The following is a 21,921-nucleotide window of genomic DNA, read 5'->3' as shown; positions in this document are numbered from 1 at the left end:
ATAACAGGCGATTCTTGAGGATATGATCACCCCGATTACCTTAACTATGCGATCCTCGTGCCACAAGAACTTCTGGCTTGAGGATGAACCTGATAATACTAATAGTTGCAGACATGGCTTCAGGTGCACTTGATCTTGTTAGCGTCCAAGTAATATGATCCTTCTTATTCAGGATCTCCTTAACATTGATCTTGGTCTCTGATTCTGCTACTGGAGATCAGAAAGAGTCTCACGATTTCTATTACTTCAACAAATCTTGAAATGTAGTTCTTTAACTGTTATTGGCCTTAACTCTTAACTAGCCGATACAATGAAGTCATGTTGTAATGTATTCTGCTATCTCGTAAAATAGTAATTGCTACTTCCATTGTCCACATGTGTTTGAACGTTTACCACAACACAATATGGATCCCACACACTAATTATTAGATTTTCCGGACCTCCGTATATCATCAAAAAACCAATCATTTGCCTGTTCGTAAGCGCAACTTTGCATATTCCAACCCTAGGAGGATATTACAGACGTGTGCAGTTTAATCACAGCTCGAGGAAGTTATTCACTCCGAATGGTTGCAGAACCAACTGTATTGAAACCTCCCGCTCGGCAAACAAAAAACACCCAGATGCGAGAGACATGTAAATGTGTGGTTTATAATTTATAAGATAGTTTTATTATCACGTTTTACATCTATTAAAACCAATTACGGTACAAACAGGCCCGGTTAGCCGATATAAGCAGCAAGCGGACGAGGGCGGCAGTAGATGAGTGTGAGTACGTTTAATTAATGGCTGCGACTGGAATCACCCTGTCACTCATTTGTAGAAAAGGTATTTTAATCGAGCTTTTTTGTTGTTGTGCAACTTGGTTCTTGTATTGTGAGTGCCGCTAAATGTTTCTAATTAAATAGGTTGTCCCGTGCCGGGCAGGGTTCACCGCAGGAGTGTCTACGTGTGTGCGAGTGTGGTATTTAATTATGTCTCAACGAGAGGGTGTAGAGATTTGATGATTTGGTCTGGTTTTTTTCCCCCCTAGTGGCTTAAGCTTGAGACCGGCACGCTCTGCATTCCAGCCAGGCTTCGAACAGGTGTTCAATAAGGAAATGGTTGCTGTAGGTGAAGGGGAAAACCAGAGAGCGAAAGCTCATATTTGTTTGCGTCGGCAGCACTAGAAACTCGCAAGGAAATCGGTCGCCAGTCGCCTTGAAAGTGTTTTGCAAACCAATCAAAAGGATGATTCGTTTCCCACGTGTGATTTTTCAAACTGCCCTTCTTCGGCTAACCTTGCAAAAGTTATTTAGCTCACTTGTCACTGTCAAACAGATTGCCAAACATTGTTGCACAGGAGTGCGCGTACGAATAATATGTGCGAGCCGGGCGCCTTCTGCATCGGGGCGATGATAAACATGCAAGCAAACATGCATCCTTCGCGCGTGTGATAATGCAGGTGTCGTTTGCATAGGTTGCAATTTTATGCACGCACCAATCACACACCCCACCGGAGTGCATATGCGAAGCATCACCCAGGTGCAGCATAGTTTTAGTGCTAGAAAAATGCATACCCAGCTCAATGTGGCAATCACTGGCTAACGAGGTTAAGGTAGGCTAAACCTCGCTCGAAATACTTTGATGCTCTTTTCCGTTTCGCTCAATCCGTCCCTTTCCCGGTGAAGGTTGTTGTGTTTCCTTCCAGGACAACCCTTTGCAGCACTCTCTAGCCCAGGAAGCGTCGGGACGGATATTGATCCAACACGGTGTAGCGCAACAGCGAACCGTCGCATGTTTTAGCCACCTCCGTCCCTTTGGAACTGTATTAATGGCGCGCGGAATGCTTTGCGTGCATCATTAAAAGCCAGTCCGCCCCGCCGGGCCACTGCGTATGAATGGCGGGAAGTGCTTTTGCGTGACAAAAGAAGGGGTTTATGTGTGCATTTGATTTTTGACAACGTGAACTTGACACGCGTTGTCTAGTGTGCCCTTTGGGCAATTACGATTAAATTACATTACAAGTCTTTTACATCAATGTCTCTTTTCTTATTTAAATTTTATGTTTTCTTGATGTAAAACGGGCGCAAAATGTTTGTAAAGAGTAGAGCGAAGCTGCGTTTACGACTGTTCGCGCCCAAATTGTTCATCCAATGTGTGTGGTTAAGTGTGTGGCTTATCCAGAGTATGAATAAGCTTGCCAAACTGAATGAAAACAAACCCAAAATTTTTTTAAAATTTGGCTGAGGTTCATGATTACGCTTGTGGAAAGTAAATTTCGTTATGGTGGAAGTTGAATAAAAAAAAAACTTCCAAAAACTAGCCAGTTCTCGCTCTTTGTATGGAGCAACTGTAAAGGGTTTATTTGCAAACAAAACCATCACGGATGAACAATTGTGACAAACGCAAACGCACACAAACACAAAAAACATACATCCAAACAGGGTGGGAACAGAGCAGTCACATGTTTGCAACACACAAAAATAAGCAGATTTTGAAGGTTACGTTGGTAAAGTTTGGGCTCGCTTTTTTGTTATTGTTGCTGTTTCCATGCGTTCCCATTGAATAGGGGTTCGAGGTACATCAGATGAGTATAAAACAATTTGACAACAATAAAAAATTGGCCCTTTTTTGTTTACTAGTTTGTTTGCTTGTTTGGTGATGAATTCAAGTGAATGTTTACAGGCTCAGCATCTGGAACTTCCCTGCGTCATGAAGCTTATAGGCTGTTGGCTCAGTTTTACAGTAGTGAGCATAAGTTTAATGTTTAGTGTTGATTTATTTATTCAACAAATGATGAGCTCAAATAAGTACAATAAATAATTGAAATAGGTCACGTTAAAAGTTAAATAAAACAAATTACTGTTTAAATTAAAAACATAAACTACTGTTTCCAAACAGGGAAAGACGTCAGCAATTGCTTAATTTTGTTTCAAAATTTTGATTTTTTAATTAAACTCTCAGTGGTTCGTTTAACGAAAAACGGAAGGTTCCAATTGTATTAAAAAAAGTTCAATTTAAAATTTTATAAATTAACTTTATTAAATTGTTTTAATTTACAAAGATCTTCAAATAATTCTAAAACTCTTAAACTTAAAAGACATTTTGTTGAACATTGGTTCCATGTTCCCATTTCTGTATTTTTTTTTCTTCAAATTCAGACAATATTATGTTTTTGACCGTCACTGTAAGTAAAATGAGGGAAAAAAACATTGGAATCTATGATAAACAAAATTATCTCTAAATTATTATATATTTTTAAAACGCTTCAGTTTATAAGGAGAGGTTGAGAGGTAAACTTTAAATAAAATCATATAAAAATATATATAAAATCATATAAATTTAGTCAGCTTTCTCTCTCAATGTCAAAGTGACAATATGAGAGCTTTCGCTTTTATTTAACGGAACAGAAAAAGATTTGCAACCCACTGTGTCATGGGGTATTTTTCCCATTGAAATCCATTTGAGCAAACTTTCGCTCGAATGAAATTGCAATAAAAAGGAGAGTTACACCTGATAGGCAGGGAGCGAGAGAGAGAGAGAGATAGATGTCCACCAAATAAATACCACAAACGTGGTCACATCTTTCACCTCCCTCGCCGAATTGTGAAGGGTCGCACACGCACTGAATACCAACGACCACCCTCAAACGGGTGATGCATCCCGAAAAACAAAACCACAGCAAAACCCGGCTCCGACCGGCATGCAAATGTTGCCCCACTAGACGAGACGGGACGATTCGTGGATATCGCCCCGATGGTGGATAACCCTGATCACCGCACCGGGCGTGATAATGATGCCGGACGGATGCGAGCACAAGGCTAAGGAAAGGGCAGGGCTGGTCCGGACAATCACGAGCTACGCATCGCTGATGGCGCCCTCGATAGCTCCCGATCGATGCGAAACCACCGCAAGCCAAGTGTGCGACAGATCAATTTACAATGTGTGTTTTATTCACCCCATTTACTATTGGCCTTAGTACCCCGACTTATTTGTTGGGGTTTTTTTGTTGGTGTATGTACATTAATATTATTACCTTTTTTTTTTGCTCAAATTCGGTGGCACAATGGCCGACATTGATAGAGCCGGTGATGTGTTAGGGACGCTGAAACTATGTCTGCTTGTGCTTGCAATTTATTCGGTGTTTGCCGTGATCGTACAACACGTGTCTGGTTCGTTAAAGGTTAGAATTACGTGCGGAAACTTAACTTGCGATAAAGCATACGTAAATCATAACCCATGTGGGTGATGTTCAATCAAACGGAGCTACCACTTTCCTCTGTCCTTCGATTGAAAAACGTATTAAAACCACAAACCACAATATTCGATTACAGATGGGCTGGTAAATCGCAAACGGAAGGACGCAAATGCACGACAGGTGTCTTGCGTCTCATATTCATTGAGGCACGTGTGATACGAAACACGTGCTCGTCTACCGTGAGTGTGAGCGGTGCACAGTGTTGAATGGTGATTTCCACGAAAATATTTTATTACTTTCGTGGAAATCCTTACCGGTTTTAGGGCTATCAGCAGCCATTCATGGTTGGTCCTGATTTATTTTTGTGGAGCTAATTAATATTTAACAATGCAGGGTTAGCTTGTACTTCATCATATTTGTTAGCAATTATGTTTCGGTAATGATAATATTTTTCCTATTTTATGTACTTACATAATAACCGGAGGGTTTTTTTTATTATTAAATTTCTCCTACTTCCTTTGATGGTGAATGTATTTTAGCTAGCCTTTTCTCTTTTCCATCGTCCAGACAAGCCGTTAAAGCTAAACATCCGCTTGTGTAAACAGATCGTTTGCGACTACATGGCTCCAAAAATAAGGCCACTAGTCTCAGCATTCTGCACACCTCCACTCGACAGCTACCTTGTCCCCTTTCTCTCTATGCTCTGCGCGGAAAGTGTGGTTCAAAAACCTAATAAAAGTTCATCATCATTTCCTAATCGCTTTTATGACTTTCGAAAGGTTTTTTTTTATTTTCTCCTGTTCGCCTGTTTTTGCTCTAGCTGTTCTGGGAGCGCGCGAACGTGTTTAGGGTGCAGTATCGTAATTAATAGACGAATACAACAAGGAAGACAGAAACAAAGTAGAAGCACAGTCTGTCACAGTCTGAGCAGGCAACGACCAAAAAACCGGGCATCCTTCACCTTCTCCGTCTGACAAGTCCGTGACGTCATAGAACGTCGATGAGGAAGCTCGTTTTGAGGGAGGAGAGGGAAGGGGAAGGAAAATCGAACCGACCTTGGCAGACGAGTCCGACGTGCGTACACCGTTGCTGTTTGTGGTTGTGGACGCGCCGATCTATACCGTAGCCGGTAGGCATCATTTCACTTTCGTTTGGCGCCGCACCATAGGGGGTTTATTTTATTTCCTTTTTTTTACTCGCTCCTCCCAAGCCATTTTCTCGACGATTTCAATCTTGCTCAGGTCAATATGTTCGTTCGGTAGATATTTCTTTCTTCGGTTGAGTGAAAAGCACGTTTTTTTGTTGTTGTATTTTTCTTTGCTGCCGTCCAATGAAGAGTGTAAAAATAAACTCGCGTCTCTCAACAGCTTCAACCAGTTCGGCGATGGGATAAAAAAGGGTTGAATGGTTTATAATATTTTCTATTTGGGTTTTTTCTGCTTTTATCTATCCTGTTTCGTGCGGGCTACCCGCAATGACGCCGTTGTGGTGTGAAGGTCATGGAAAACCGGTCAGCCGGTTGGATAGAAATAGCGCAGCCGAAGATGGTCAAGTCGCTTGATGGGGGAAACGCTTTTATTAAACGGCACAGGAAGCTTAATTGAGTATTGTCTCATCAGCATTGGCGTATGTTATGGATTATTGAAGTAGAAATATGAAAAAAAAACACTGCTTAACATTGTTAGCAACGACTCTCCAAAGGGAAGACGACCCCTGTATCTCTCGAATACTCCCGAAAGTATGCAATACAATGTATGATGGACGCATGAGCGCTGGAGCTTCAACACGCGAACTCCTTCTTTTCGTTATCATTTTTAATAACGGTTTCTATTATATTTTTGGAAAATGTATGAAATATTCGTCAGATGCTTGGAACTTTGAATCAGATAATAAACCAAATATTTAAACCTGTAATTTAAAAAAAAAAATTTTACATACGTACTAGGCGCCTCCATTTCGCCATAAGATTTTCCGAAATCAATTTCAAACTCGAGAATAACTCCAAAACACGACACAACCTTGAACAGCCAAACACGCAAAAAGCGCCTTTCACACTTTAATTCATCACCAAAGCTAATAAAGATAAATTATATCGATCCCATCGGTGAGGCAACCGATTGATATCCAAATTAAGTGAATGAAAACCCAATATCTTTCACACGATATTTCCCCCTTTCCACCCAAGTCTTTTTCCCTCACCCAATTCATGCTGAATGTCCGTTGCGGGTGGTAAATGTTGTTGTTACATGCTGCGTTTATAGCATCGAGCACTGTCACGCGACGACAGTAAAGTCGAGTCACCGGCTAGACGTAGTTGTTGCAGCTTGTTGCAACAAACCTACAGAAGTTAATCCCCGTAAAAGCAACAATAAAAGCATGCCAAACATTTTATACGGCTTGTTATGGTCGGTATGCTTCGAAATATTCGCCACCGGAAAAGAAAGCGATTGGTCACATTTTATTTTGCATCGTAAAAAATCATGTTCAACATAAGTCGAACATGCACACGATAAGACGATTTCAAGGAAGAACTGCTTTGCAGCTTAAAAAAGGATATCATAAAGCCCTCCCCCGAAGACTGTATGTTTACAAACAACAAACTCATTGCTGCTGATTGACGCGACGAATCAAACTGAAGCGCGCCATTCCGTGCGAACAGGCGAGCTTTAAGGATTACATTGAAAACGGTGCTGCGTAAGCATACGCGCCTTAGACACTGCAGCGCATAGAAAACAAATTAAACTGACCAGAGAAAGAAAAAATGACGTCTTGGTCCAAGTGAGGGAAGCGTTATGACGCTCGCCGAGACGCAGATACTAAAGCATGATGCAATAGTGGCGTAAATTGATTTATCTTTCCCATTGTGTCTTAAGCACAAATCCTCCCCGATTGTGATCTGTTCCAGCCTGCACTGTGATATGTTGCTCATAATTTTTAATTTTGTGTGGGACTAAAATTAGAAGCCCTTGAAAAGGGGTACCGGTCCGCACAGTGATCAACGGTTCCGTGGCCGATTACGCACGCCGTTCAAGGAAGCAACATCAGGCGACATCGCCAGTCCAGCTGTCATGGATACGCGGTGGGATTTAAGACATCTTATCGGCTTATCGGGCGTGAAGCAGAAATTTTCTATGGCAGTGCGTCTTGTAGCACGTGCATGTATGCAACCGGGTGCCTCAAATGGTCGGCCGACGCAGGGATTAGCGAGTTAAGCATCCGGTCACTTATCATGGCTAGGGATTAAGTATCTCATTGTTGTTTTCTGTGTTCGGTTCACCAGCATGATTTGCAAATTTGAAGATTTTTCCATTCAAAAAGGCTTTAAGAATATTCCTTTACAATTTAAAAAGTATTTAATCTCAATTTAAATAATTCTAACAAACAAATGGATTAGGAAAACGTAAAAAACAAACAACCATTCTCAAGGCTGCGTCGCGGTGCGTTGAACTAAAGCCAGTAAAAGCTCTCCGGATAGATTAAAGTCGGCAAAAGAGATAATCAAAAACCTCAACCTGTTCGATACCATCGCGATGATGATGAGGCCTGCCATCGCCCGACGCCCAGTAGCTGATGCGTTCTTATCGAAGCGGTTCGGTTCCTGTCGGTGGACGTTAGCTCGAGTGTGATTGATTGATTTTGAGCGTATATTTTTAACTATTGCAAGAAAGAGTCTTTTTCTGCCGCCCTATTAGTGAAAGACTTCAATTTGTGGTCATGCAAGCCGGTTGCTCGAAATAAAACTGAGTGAGCGAGTGAGTGAGTGTGAGTTGTGCAGCAGTTCGAAACGCTAAACTATTAGTATGCCCCCGGTGGAAGTTACGTACATCTTTTCTAATGGTGAATGGAGAAAGAGGTATGTCCGTGTGTGGGGTTATAAAATAAATTCTTGAAGTTTAGTGAATAATATCGAAAAATTACAGTATTAAATTACCTCGCACAGCAACCAATCGGTTGGGTCGCGATTTTTTGGCCCAGACCTGCTTGAGAGTTGAGGATGGTCAGTTCATTAGCGAGAAACTCGTTTGGCAACACCACCACCACCACCACGGTTTGTGCGCCGCAAGACACCACAGTTTGGATTGCTAATCGTGTGTGCAATTTAACGAACCGCTGCCAGCAAATTGCTAGAGTCCAGTTCGGGCGAGAGACTTGAGACCCGTTCGTTCGCCGTGCACTTTGCATCGCTCAATCGCGTTTGGATTTATCCCCACGCCCTAGTCGAAAATATTTACCCGCAGCAGTGCTTTTTGTTTCTTCTGTCCTACGCTTCGACAAACCTTCATCACCAACTTCAAAACGCACCAGCATCGTCATGCACCGGCAGGGCGGCTTTTGCTTTTGCCGCGCCGTTGTCAATCCTCATTTAATGCCACTCGATCTCTATAGCATAAACGACGCATCCCCAACCTACTCAGCACGCCCGGGGTCTCTACTCCAAAGCCCCACGGAAAGCGTCAAGTGCAGCATTATCCTATTGTTTTTATTGCCCTAGTCCACTCTGTTTTTTTCTGTTCTTGCCCGTCTCTCACTTTTGCGTTATCGGTCCCGCTAAATATAGCACACAAATTATGCTACCAATCAAAATCAACTTCAACTGCGTTTTATAAGGCACAAAAACGGGGGGGGGGGGGGGGGGGGGGGGGGAGTTCGGATGGGTATTTGCGATAGGAAGCTTCTGGGTTTCTATTCACACTAGCTGTCCTTTGGGGATGAGTCTGTCAGGAGCAGAAGCAACCTTGAGTGTGTTACTGGAAATTGAAGGAGAGAGAGGAAAAAAACTCACACACAAGCGAAAAGGAGGAAATATTACAAATGAGCTTAAAGAAGATAAGGGATGTGTCTGTTTTTCTCAAACTGGATGGGTCTTATGTGCCGAGCCAAGATTGGATTTGATCGTTCCTGGAACTTATCGTAGCAATTGACTGTTGGGGTGATGTTTGGCGATTTTTTTTAGAGTATTTATGAATAACGAAATTATTAATCAAACTTTTATTTTGCACATTGAAACATTAGAATGATGTCGGAAGAATGAAAAACTGGTAGTCGTTTCTGTGTTTGGAACCACTCAAGCTTATTTTTGCTGTAAATTTCTTCGTATTTTGCTATTGGAAACAAACACTTCTATTAATTTTCTTTAAGAGAAGCATTGTGCACTAAATAGTAAATTACAGCATAGCATGCCTTCAGATACAAATAAAATTTAATAAATATAACAAAGTAATACATTCTATAAAACTGCTTCTCAAAATCTCGATGTGACTGGATATCGCTCGAGCTACAAAATGAATGTTTAAAAAAATCACAAATTGTAAGTCAAGATCTTTAGAAGTTAAAGTGTTGCAGAAGGTGAAGATAAAGTCATTGGACTACCTTGATCTAAATTACACAAGCTAAATAATACCAAATACGTCGTTATTTTTATTTCAAAAAAGTTATGCTAAGCCCTCTGTCCACTTGCCATCAACTTCATTCATCAGTCTCTAAAACATTTCGCGCAAAAATACAACAAATCGAGTGCACGGCACTAGAGCACCAGCACTACGGTCCATGAGCGTCCGCATTCCCACTCCTCTCCAAAAACCTACCCGTCATTCGCTCCCGGTAGCTCACCGTTCCACCCCAAACCGTGGTCTTCCAACAAAGATCATCCGGTCACTCACGCGCTCCAAACGCGCTTCAGGGCAGCATGGCAGTAACGGCATTGATGCAGCAAGCGTGTTCCAAACGCATCGAAGAAGGCAAAAAAAAAGCAGATCACTCACACGCTGACCCGACTAATCTAAGTCCACCGCCGATCCATGCAACCTGTTGCTGTCTGTGTTGCTGTGGGTGGGACTTGAGGGGTTGGTGGGAGGTGAAATGTACACCCCTATCTCACTGGGCCGGTTCGAGTGGTTCTCTTTCCCTCCACAGTGCAAACGGTTGGCGCAGTTTTCGCGCACCATTCAGCCAACACACTAACACACACGCGTTCAAAGTCAGGTTGGTGCGGATTTGTTTTTGAGAGCGCCATCCATTGCCGGGACCGGGCTTAGTCCTTCGCAAACGGTCGATACGTGCAGTCGGGGTTTTTGCCGCGTGCAGTGGAATTTTCGAGTGCGATTGTGTTCGAAGGTAGAAGGGTTGTGGTGCTAGCGTAACGCTGCCGTAACGCATCCGTAACGCGTGATCGGTGGAACGGCTCGGTGATCGCTTGGTGGATTTTTCGCTAGAGTGTCTTGAAGGATGTGATAAAGGAAAAGCTTCTTCAGAGTGTTGAAAATCACGCGGAAAGTGTTGGGATCAGGAAGAAGCATCTCGCGCAGACGCACAGCTCCATCTGTAAAGAAGCAAAATGGAGATCTCCGTCCACGTGGGATCTCGAAGTGAAAATGGAGCCGTATTTTGGTGTGATTTAAGCGAATTTTCTTACGAGTTCTTAAGCGAGTCTTGTGTGAAATAATGTGCCCAATGAGAAGTGTAGTTAATAGTTGGTGTTAAAAAGTGTCCGAATTGTCGAATAACTCCACACAACTACTGCAACCACCACCAAAAAGAAAACCGACCGAGAAAAGCTTAATAACAATTTTTAAAGTAGAAGTTAATGTAATTTAAAGTGATTGCTATTAGAGCCAGTTCACTTGGCTTTATTTTAACCCCTTTTAATATATACGGCAGGAGTTACCTGCTCGCCCTAATTTGTGACAAATTTCAACCTTGACAATCGAGCGCAACTACAAACTGTAACAAAATTGGCACCTGTCAGCGAGTTTGGGGGCGATGATGAGAATTATTATTGTTCGAGCCAAATAATAAATAAATGTTTCTTGGTGGCCAGTTTAGCACACACACTCACACACACACGTGGGAAGATAATTTTATCCACACACAAAAAATTGCAATATTATTTTGCTTTGACTCGTCTTGCCGTAGTGGAAGCAACTGGGATATTTTTACAGTTATTGTATCGGTATGCGTGAGGCCAGGCCAGGCGTGTGCGTTGAGGTTTCCTCTGCTTTCTGCATTCATGGTTGAACGTTCAGCGTTCAGAGGTGAATGATTTTAAACTCACCCCGATCGGACGTTTTTCCTTGACCGGTACCGAACGTTTCGCCTGCTGTAAAGGTGAAGGAAAACTCAGAACAGGCGCGCGCGTGTTATCTGATGCCGTTTTTCCAACACACCACACAACTTCACTCTCGCTCTCTCGCTCTCTCTCTCTGTCATCCCCATTGATGAGGTTGATCCTTCTTCACATTGTTCTCCACCTTCTTTAGGGGCTGCCCCAAAAATAAAGACACCCTCGGTGTGTCGCTCACGGATCACTGCGAAAAAAAAACTGTTTGACCATACACTTATCACACGGGCGTTACATTTTCGGGTTTTTTCGTTGTGTCGCCTCAGACAAAATATTGTTTTGAGAGTGAATAATGCTCTAGGGGTGAGGTAGCGAAAACACATTCTTGTTCCCTTTTACTGGTGTGAGCGATGATCATCCGCAAGAGGAACCAAGATTTGACCGGATCGCCACCGCCACTGGTGGTGCCGCGATGCGTTATCAGCAGTGTATTGAGCGTTGTTGCTGCTTCCTATTAACACCCGGTGAATAATTTCGGACAAACGACCCATAGATAATTGGGCCCCCGTCCGGCGACTCATCCGGAAGGTTTGGTTTTGATGTTTTTTTTTAAGGTGATGTTGCTTATCGCTGTAACTAATCCTCCACGTTTTGGCTGCCCGGTATCATCAATCATCAGCTTGTTAGGTGATGATTTCGGTGTTTTATGGGTTGCTGATTCCGGCACGGATTTATCTCACCTTTTGCTGAGGTTCCCTAACAGATTGAGCCACATTTGGTGTGTTAAATCAACTCACGAGTATATTGACGGCTCAGTGATTAGCGGCTCATAAACGCCGGGCACCAGATTCGAGCGCTGAGGCCTATCTGTTGCTACCGGTCCGCTAACCGGTGCTGATAAGTTAGTTCAAAGGCGGGCTTTTTTGTTGATTTTTATCACCGATCTTTGGGGTGTTGATAACGCTTATTTTGATTCATTTGATTTAAAAGTGAATTTTTGAAACAAAAGCAATTTTTTTAGCAAGACAACTATTTCATTATGTACTAAACTTCGTACAACTTGTACTAAAAAGCATTTCCAGGTGTAGATAGCAAATGCCCTCTTGAAAAGAATGTTCACACACGTGTGCCTTAGCCATTTTTTTCAAACTTTTTCTGTTTCAAGTAGTTCTCGCCATATGACGCAATGCTACCCATTCCCCAGCGTTCACTTACACAACTATCTGACTCACACGATTATTGTCCAGTAAAAGTGACTCCAAATAGTAGTAAGAGCCATGAAGCTACGATGTGAAACCGTCCAGTCGATTCTTGTTTACCTTTTGTCTTATCTTACGCTCCTCACGGGGAGCAGTTCCCGCCACCACTGGAACGATTGGTCATGCTTCCTTTCTATTTCTATTATCATGTTCTCGGTCGGAATCCGTCCCGCTCGTTTACTAACCTTAAAGACGTAATCCCTTAGGGTAACAACCTGTTGTTACGATTATTCCCAAATTAACCGTGAACTGTAGACCATAAAGAAAGGGACCTTGTTATGCTGTTGTGGAGATTTTTTTTCAACTCACAGAAAAAGGGTTTACCAGTGGGGAGTCTTTAAGGGACGAGTTAGATAACGATGAGGGTTTCTCCGGATGACTATTAGGTTCTGTGTCGGTTACGGTCAAGAAGCTAGAAATAATTTGTATATTTGACAGCAGATTTTTGCTCTTATATCTTCATGCACCCTTTCATACGCCATTCGGTTACTGAAATATTTCCATCAAAAAAAGTAACACATTCCCCAGCTAAATCAAATAAAAGCGAACGGAAAATCCTCCTCCAGCAATCGATTCTGCAGCAGCAGCAACGTGCTATTTGCCAATGGAATTATGTGTCGGCAAACAGATATATGCTTCAAATATTTGTCTCCGCCAGCGACGAGCTTCGTATAGGACTTCGTTTGCGGCACAAAACAGGGAAGAAGAATCGAATCGTCTGCAGTCAAGCATGACTTGTTGCCGTGCGTCTGCTGGCGCCTACAGAACTATTGCTTACGAGCAAATAGCTTCGTTCGGTTCCGTTGCTAGACACGGAATTTGCAGACGTTTTCAGAAGTGTGTGTGTGTGCGAGTGTGTCTGGGAGCTTTGTCAGGTGGTGCACGTGAGCGTGGCAATTTTGATGTTTTCCATGATCAAAAGCACACGTGTACGGGAGCTGCTTTGATGTGCGATGTTTCGGTGGGAATGTGAACAAGAACTGTATTTAAAAGAAGAATGAAGAAACAAATAGATCACATGAGTTACGATGTCGAAGAAGAAGTCAGCTAAAGAATTCGATATAATTTTTAAAGCACTTTTAGGCTTCATCTTTGAAACGAGACTTCTCAAGGTCTTTTTTTCCCCGCTTGTTTCGACTTCCCGCGGATTTTTGCGGAAGATTTGGCGCGGAAAAGCATGCCTGCCTCAAACGGCACATCCGCATTTCGGACAAGCGTGACGATGAGGCGTACGGCGATCAACCGCCCAGTGTCATGCGGTCAATGGACTTGAAGCCGAATTTTCGCCCCACTGACGCTCGATGTCGGTCACTTGGTCGCGTTGAACGGTGAAGCGATGGCTCTGTAACTGTAACTTTGAAGCTAGCACACACAACAAGGTTATGATCAAACGTTTTGAGGGTTTAAAATATAAAATAAATCAACAACCAATTCGCGTTATTATGATCACCCAATGACACAGTCTGCGCCATCCTCATACGCCGCGTGGTTCATTAATTGTTTATTCACTTCACTGCCTCAATCAACCATTTCTATTCACACACCGATCGTCCCGTGCAGGGCTAAAAGGATAACCATCCAGCACGTCGAAGGGCACACGGGGACACACCCAAGCGAAAAAGTGGGCGAAAAAAAAAATGTCAAGGCCACATACCTTGTGACCAGTAGTGGCACAATAAAACGATCATACAATTACACCTCGAATTTGTACCTGTATGCGTGTGTGTGTGAGAGAGTTTGTTTCCCCCTTTTCCCCCCTTTTTGCCGGATACGTGAACTCAATAAAAATCACCCATAAAGTCACTCCGCCATCGTCATCCGCACGATCATCATCCGGCCCTCGTAATGTTGAACGGTTTTTTTTTGTTGGGGACAGAAATGAAAGAGATGGGCATAGATTTTTCAATGGCTAGCGGGGTGGTTGTGTTTGCGGATGACAATGAAAATTGGTCGAGGAAAAAACCCAAACCTGCACGGCGCTTGGTTGAGTGGCCGCACAGCAACAGAGTGTGAGATTTTGGTGTGTTAAAAAGCAAAGCGGGGTCGGTTTTTCTTGGTGTGTGAGTGGTAGGTGTGTGAAAGAGGTTAGGGATGAATATTTCTCTGCGCCTCTCGCCCTCACGATTAAGGACATAAATTAGCCGGCAAATGGATTTCATTGCATCGTTGGCTGCTACTTTTTTTTGTTGCACAGATTAAAAAGTGAATTTTTATAATTATTAAGAGCTTCAGCGTTCGGTGTACGAAGTAATCAAATGTTCTATCCCCTACAAAGCTGTTCTATTCGTTGTTCTGTAAAAGCTAAAAAAAGAGTACAAAAAATCGCATCCAAATAGTGACGCCCCAAATGAGAGGGCGCTTAAGCGAACACCGATAGCACGAACACCACGAGCGTACCAAGGCGGCCAATTTTCTAACCCGGTGGCCCAACAGGCAGTACATCATTTTCCCATTAGCGATTGACGCACGCCATCCAGCGCGATGGACCCGCAGAGGTGAACCATAGCAGTGTGATGCATCAATCAGTTCGAACCGGAGCGTTCGAATCGAAAATAGGAAATGCGCAATCTAACACACGGCCACACGGGTTGTGGAGAGTTTAACTTTTGGAGTGGCTTTTCTCACACGCATCTACTAAAACTTGCCAATTTTTTCTCCGTTTTTTAACAGTGTTCTGTAATAGGTGGCTATTACTAGTGATCTTAACAAGTTGCATGCCTTAGTGAACCTTTTCCTTGTACTAAAAAAAATCATTCCAAGAACATTAAGTGACAAAATACGTTACCTGCATGATACTAACTGGAAGGCTTACACACTAAAACGACCCAACGCCCCACCGAAAGTCAAACACAGCACTAATCTACACACGCACACACACACAAACACAACCCAGCACACCCCACAGCATCTATCCGCACGCATCCTACCCCGAAGCACACAGTCGGGCGCCCCGAGCATGTCCAAACCGAAGGGGAAAAATGTTGTGTTCAAGATACTGAAGCTGAACGAGGAGGAGGCGGAGGATGAGCTGGACCGGCTGAATCAGCCCCGTCCATCCGTTACGGTGCAAACCATCCGGCCTAACTATTCTATCATTTCTCTCAGCCAGGTGACGGAGGCATCGCTGGAGATATGGCGGACACTTCCGGCAGCCATTCGGCAGGACCCGAGCCTGGCCTCCTTCCGGCAGGAGCACGAACGATTACACGGTAAGTAGACGGCTGCTCGGCAATAACTTTCTAACCACCGCTCCGATGGACCATATAGACCTTGCTCTCTAATCTTCAGCCGGACTCAGTGACCTTACGGCAAGCAGTGTTGCCCCTGGTAGATGGGAAGGAAAATTTAAAAATATTTTCCCTGATGGGTCGAATAATTTTTCATTGCCAACGTATCTGACTATTGTGGCAGCACCCACAGTGTGCGTTTGTGAGTGTGTGTTTTTTTAAAATGGTCGTTATATTTTCTAAAGGCTAAAATTAACACATCGAATCGCATCGACTGCATTGGTAGTGTGTCCTGGGGTGAATGATTGCCAGCAGTCAGTTGGTTTTTCATTGTTATTTAAAATTTTTACTTTCGGGGAATCATCTGGTTAGTATTTGTCAGTTGTATCAGGTATTATGAGTATATGAGTACTAAAAGATTTTAAAAACCACTTCGATGAAAAGTGATGAAAAGTGGCTTAAAAGATCAAAATACTTCAATTCCGCCTGCTGCTGTGCTAAGGACTAGCTCAAACCTTTATTAGTTCTTAGTATCAGTATTTGTCCTCATAGATGGCGCTATTTCAGGTTTGAGATTGAGTACTAATACAGTCTCTTTAAACAGTCTGAACTGCTTTAAAAATCGGTTCTTTTTGCTTTGGCTGGCTGAGAAGCTGATAGAGTGCGATGGAGCCGATCGAAATGTTTGCCATCAGCTGCTAGAGTAAAGTAGCCCAGGGATAACAGATTTTGTTTTAGTAGTTGCACGGCCTATTTTAAAATCTCTCGATTCTAGATAGAACCATGTATTTCAATATAAAACGTTCTCGTTTACTTGATATAGGGCGTGATTGTTCAACTCACACGATGGCTGAATTATTAGAGGCATTACATTTCTAAATTGTTATAGACTATCTCCTATCTTCTAATACCTACACTTATGAGTCTTCGTTAGCCTAGATTTTGATGTGGAGGCACGAAAGACCCTATCGAAGATGCCTCTCGATAAACTTCTATTAAAACTTCAACAGCTCTCTGGATTGTGAGCTTCGTACATGCCAACGAGCATGAGTTGAGGACTTAGTTCATTTCTGGAACAGTGGCTCCCTCTTTGAGAATTTTAATACACTTCCATTACAAATATTCTAGACACTACAAGCTTCTGGTAAAAAATACATTGTTTTGCTGTTTACTTTACACAGAAGATCGCTTATACCTCCTGTACAATTTTAAAATCATATTCTAAGCCTCTTAGAACCCACCTTATCTCTTGCGCAACAATCCACCTACCTCTGTCATCTAACGCTTAATGATGTAATGGAGAATAAATTGCAGAATGCATCTTAACTATCCCCTTCTTAGTCTTCGTCCACTAAGGACAGTCATACATCATCCACCTGTCATCATTTACCCCCGCCGAAGCTGTGTCCTTGCTGCACTCAACATTATTGACCAGAAGAAGGAAAAGGGGGAGAAAAAACAGTACCGAAAAAAAAAAACAACAAAAACAACCCCATCACACAACATCCAGCAGCGGGGAACAGCTCGATAGTTCGGTCACGTTTGCCACTGATTAGTGTCAATGCTAGGCAGCTCGTTACGCATGCTAAAACACATTGTATCACAGCGGCCAATTGATAAACCGGCACTGAAACACCTTCAGGAAAATTGGGTCTCCCTCGTCTGATCTTGTGCGATGCTCACCCATCGGTAACCTTCCCCGATGCAGTAAGCTTTCTGTACGTGTACATCATGAAGGAGTGTGGTCGTGCGGTGTACTGGAAATTGAGCATCGCCATAAATCAACCGGTAAAACAAGCCAAGACGTTTGCCGATGAGTTGTCCAATTTCGGGGTTGCATACATTTTCCTCTACCTTAGCAGTACGAAGGATGATGGAAATTAATTAGCATAAAAACAGCCACAATCACTGCAGGATGAAGTTGTTTTCGGAAGGAAATCGCACATTTGTGGTTTGCCATCATAAATCAAAGCTGCTGCCTACGGTCCAGTGACGGACCTGTCGCTGTTGTGTAGTTGAGCTGGATATATTTGTGACTCATTTTTAAGAAGCTTCATAAGCTCTTGTTATGATTATCCGCATCGTTTGATTTGTCCATCAGCTGTTTGAAGTGTGTTCACGCGGTGTGTTCGTGAAAAATGGTCCATTCTAGCGACAGCTTTATGACACACTGTGTGACAGTGACCCGCATGCACTCCAAACAACGCCGACATCCCCCACCCCTTTCTCTCTTTACCCCTCCTCCCGGATATCGAACCACCGCGGACAGATGATGGGGACGATTGTTTTCAATTATTCTATGTAAATTTTCAAGCATTGAAACATTTCCGCTCATTATCGCATTTACCGCGATGGCGTTTGAGAGATCGTCTTCTGCTTCTTCTGGCCGTTTCTCGTCCCTCCTTTCCGTTTCTGTCCCCGGGGATGCTTCGTTGATTTCGTTGATTGACGAGCGAACACACAAACACACGGGTCGAGTCACTCGGAGTACGATTGTTTTAGCTGGGGGAAGTCGCCACACAGCCCCAGCACACTTATTTATGCTTCCAGCGGAATGAGGATGCAGCGGCGTATGGTAGAGTTGAAGTAGCAAAAACAAAAACATATCACTCGCTCACAATGTATGGGCACGCATCTAAACGGATGCCAAACAAATGCATTCACGTCACTGGTGTTGCATTGTTTTAATACAAAGTAGACAAGGGATTTTTTGTGTGTTGTTTGTCTTTTTTTTTTGAAAAAACCTTTTTTTATTAATATACTATATTTTTTTATATTTTGAAATTTTAAAATTTTAATTCGATAAATCCATGTCCTGATGGAGACGCTTGGTCTTTTTTACAAACAGCATCATTATTAATTATTTTTATCATATTTATCACTCGAATTTACAAGATGTTAAATTATATTTTAGCCTTTTTAAACCCCAATTCAAATATCCATTTAAAAATAATTATGAAAACAACGATATCTCACCAAATGGTTTATTTTATCTAATCGATAACCAGTCCCGACAGCCGATTACGATGTCCATTTTCTACACAACTTCCCATCTCTTTCACTCTTTTCCCTGTCACGGTCATTGTCAATAATCGGCAACCAGAAACAAAACCTCCCACTGGCCGCGTGATATTTTTGTCCACTCAGACACACACACACACCGTCACACACCGTTTCGACCACCGATGATAAACCGCGCGTGTTGTCTGCAACATATTTTTAGCTTGTAGATCACCGTTGTTTAAAATGTTCCATCGCAAGCACAAGTATCTATAGATTTCGTTCCACGCGACAAAGGCAGAATGAGCCAAGCAGTGTAACTGTGTAAGAGATAAACATTTTACTGTGACAAATGCTTGTTACATTCTAGATAGAGGGTACCTTGATCAATGACGAATCGCGTGTCGTCACATCGTCTGGACGGCTGCAGTTTGGAGCAATGAGTTCGGCTGAACCTTAAATTAACCTTTTCGCAAACAACCGCCACAACTGGCGGTGTGGGCGTTAATGAATGATCAAGTTTTACTGTCAAAACGCCATAAAATATGACTCCATCTGTTGAAGGTTTTAATGTACGAAGGCCTGTCAATTGGCAATGATTGCTGCCAGCGGGCTGCGACGGCAGAAAGGGCATTAGGGCGCGTTGATGATCGTTTGAAAGGTTAATTTCTGTAATCTAAAGCAAACAGAGGAATTGAAAAGGAGCAAACAAGGCGCGATCAACGCGACGTCGTTTTGTTTAGATAGCTAATGCGGTCCATTCGTCACTCTAGACGACTTGGAAGATCTTAAAACAAATAATCTAATCTAATGTCCCCGATTTCTGGGTTTGCACTCTGTTCCAGGTCCCGACGAGGATCCGCTCCCGAACGAGGACGTCTCAGCAGACGATGGCGACGATAGCAACAGCAAGGAGTTCATCACAATCAAGGTCACCAACCCGGAAGCAGCCGTCGAGGATGGCAAACCGGGTGCGGCGGCGATGGTCGAGCAGTGCGAAAAGAATGGCCAAAATGTGACGACCGACGGCGAAGGGGACGAGGGTCACGAGACGACGATGGGTGGCCACCACGAGCATGGTAAACTGTTCGGTTACGTCAAGGTTGGCACACTGCTCGTCGTGTGGCTTATCTTCACCGGCTTTCTCATGTCGAAGCACGAGAAGGAGCTCACGCCACGGCAGCTGTCCGTACCGGAAGGATCGTACAGGAGTAAGTACGGAGCAGCGCTCGAGGATCAGGTCCAAGCGGAGTTCTTCAATTTTGATTGTGTTTTCGATTGCAGCATACATATTACCAGAACCATCTCCGGGGTCTCGGATCGGGATCAACCTGAAAGGTGCCTTTCTAAGTGACCAGCATCACAACAACACGAGCACGTACGTGTCGGTCAATCTGCAACTGCTCTACCTGCCCAGCAATAACTCCAACGCGAGCTTCTTCCCCGAGCACGACGTCAAGTACACGGAGGTAGGTACACGTGTCCCAAGCGTTCGCTGTGTGATCTTCAACGCTAATCATGATCTTCGCATTTTGCCACTTTGCAGAACATCACCAATGTTTGGATGGTCCCCATACCGAGCTCGCTGGAAGCGATAGACCAGATGGACGAAATTACCCGCAAGCATGTGTTCGACATTGGCCCCGTTAACCATCAGAAGGTAACGAGCGGGAAAGCCGTCGTACGGGTGCGGATGTCGTCCAATCTTGATGGTGACTTCCCAACCAAGTTCACCTACGATCCGACACCGATGGACACGGAAGTCGGCGTGATTTATGCCGCGATCGTACTGCTCGGTCTCTACGTGTTGATCATCTGGGAGATAGTGCACCGCACGTTTGCGGCCATCATCGCATCAACGCTTGCGATCGGTGTACTGGCAGCGATGAACGAGCGTCCCAGCATGCCGAAGTTGATCTCGTGGATCGATGTCGAAACGCTGCTGCTCTTGTTCGGAATGATGATCCTGGTGGCCATCCTGTCCGAGACCGGTATCTTCGATTACCTGGCCGTGTACGCGTACCAGGTGACGAACGGTAAGGTTTGGCCCCTGATCAACTGTCTGTGCATCTTTACCGCGATTCTGTCCTCATTTCTGGATAACGTAACGACCGTGTTGCTTATGACTCCGGTAACGATACGCTTGTGTGAGGTGATGGAGCTCAATCCGGTACCGGTGTTGATGTCGATGGTGATCTACTCGAACGTTGGCGGTACACTAACGCCCGTGGGTGATCCACCGAATGTGATCATTGCATCGAACAGCTACATTGCGAAGAATGTAAGTAGATTCGAGTGGGATACTGAGAGGATTGGGTCTTGTAACTAATGCTCGCTTTCTTCCTTCATCAGGGAGTCAATTTCGCGACCTTCACACTGCACATGGCCATCCCGATCTTCTTCGTGATGATCACCACCTACTTCCAGCTGCGCATGAAGTTCAAAAACATAAACGATCTGCGCTTCAGCGAGCCGCAGGATGTGCAGGAGATCCGTCACGAGATCGCGGTGTGGCAGCGTGCGGCCGCTTCCCTGTCGTCCTACTCCAAGGATGAAGATTTGGTGCGCGAAACACTCCTCAAGAAGGTGAATCGGTTGTCCCGATCGCTCAAGAAGAAGCTCGTTACTGGATCCGTGCCCGTGGAGAGCTACAAGGCAACACTGGAAGAGATGAAGCGAAAGGTATCACGCGCGTAAGTTTTACTTGGGAAGGACCTACTGATGAGTTGTTTTTCCTTTTGCAGTACCCAATTCGTAGCAAGACACTGCTGGTGAAGTCCGCCATCACTCTCGCGTTCGTGATCACCTTCTTCTTCTTGCATTCGGCACCGGATATCCAGAAGCTGTCACTTGGCTGGACTGCTCTGCTCGGTGCACTTCTGCTTCTTATTCTGGCTGACCGGTATGTGAGAGACTTCTGAAGGTTGGACGATCGCAGATTTTAACAACCTTCTCTTTAATAACAGGGAGGACATTGAGTCGGTGATTGCGCGCGTGGAATGGTCCACACTGCTGTTCTTCGCCGCCCTGTTCATCCTGATGGAAGCGTTAGCAGAGCTGGGACTGATCGATTGGATCGGCAAACAGACGGAGAACGTGATCCTGTCCGTGTCCGAAGAATCTCGACTGGCGGTAGCCATCCTTATCATCCTATGGGTAAGGACTGCTTATCAATTCTTGCTTCTTGAATTCTTTTAC

At 43.9% G+C, this 21,921-nt stretch overlaps 1 protein-coding gene across 5 annotated transcripts in view; it reads left to right on the top strand.

Annotated features, from left to right (window-relative positions):
- Positions 1-21,921, top strand: part of LOC118510542 (P protein) — a 58,511-nt gene that overhangs the window by 33,629 nt on the left and 2,961 nt on the right. For 3 of the 5 annotated variants that reach the window (XM_036052503.1, XM_036052502.1, XM_036052504.1), the window contains 7 exons: positions 15,602-15,705; positions 19,569-19,934; positions 20,008-20,192; positions 20,270-21,004; positions 21,076-21,405; positions 21,468-21,625; positions 21,690-21,879. In XM_036052503.1, coding sequence (XP_035908396.1) covers positions 15,602-15,705; positions 19,569-19,934; positions 20,008-20,192; positions 20,270-21,004; positions 21,076-21,405; positions 21,468-21,625; positions 21,690-21,879 — 2,068 coding nt within the window. Of the gene's footprint in view, positions 1-10,195; positions 10,295-14,771; positions 14,992-15,166; positions 15,180-15,601; positions 15,706-19,568; positions 19,935-20,007; positions 20,193-20,269; positions 21,005-21,075; positions 21,406-21,467; positions 21,626-21,689; positions 21,880-21,921 lie in introns of those variants that run through there. The other 2 variants (XM_036052505.1, XM_036052506.1) reach the window with 2 other exon arrangements.

The sequence above is a fragment of the Anopheles stephensi genome, chromosome 3 (assembly GCF_013141755.1).
Source record: "Anopheles stephensi strain Indian chromosome 3, UCI_ANSTEP_V1.0, whole genome shotgun sequence".
NCBI lineage: Eukaryota > Metazoa > Arthropoda > Insecta > Diptera > Culicidae > Anopheles > Anopheles stephensi.
This window is presented reverse-complemented; position numbering and strand designations above follow the sequence as displayed.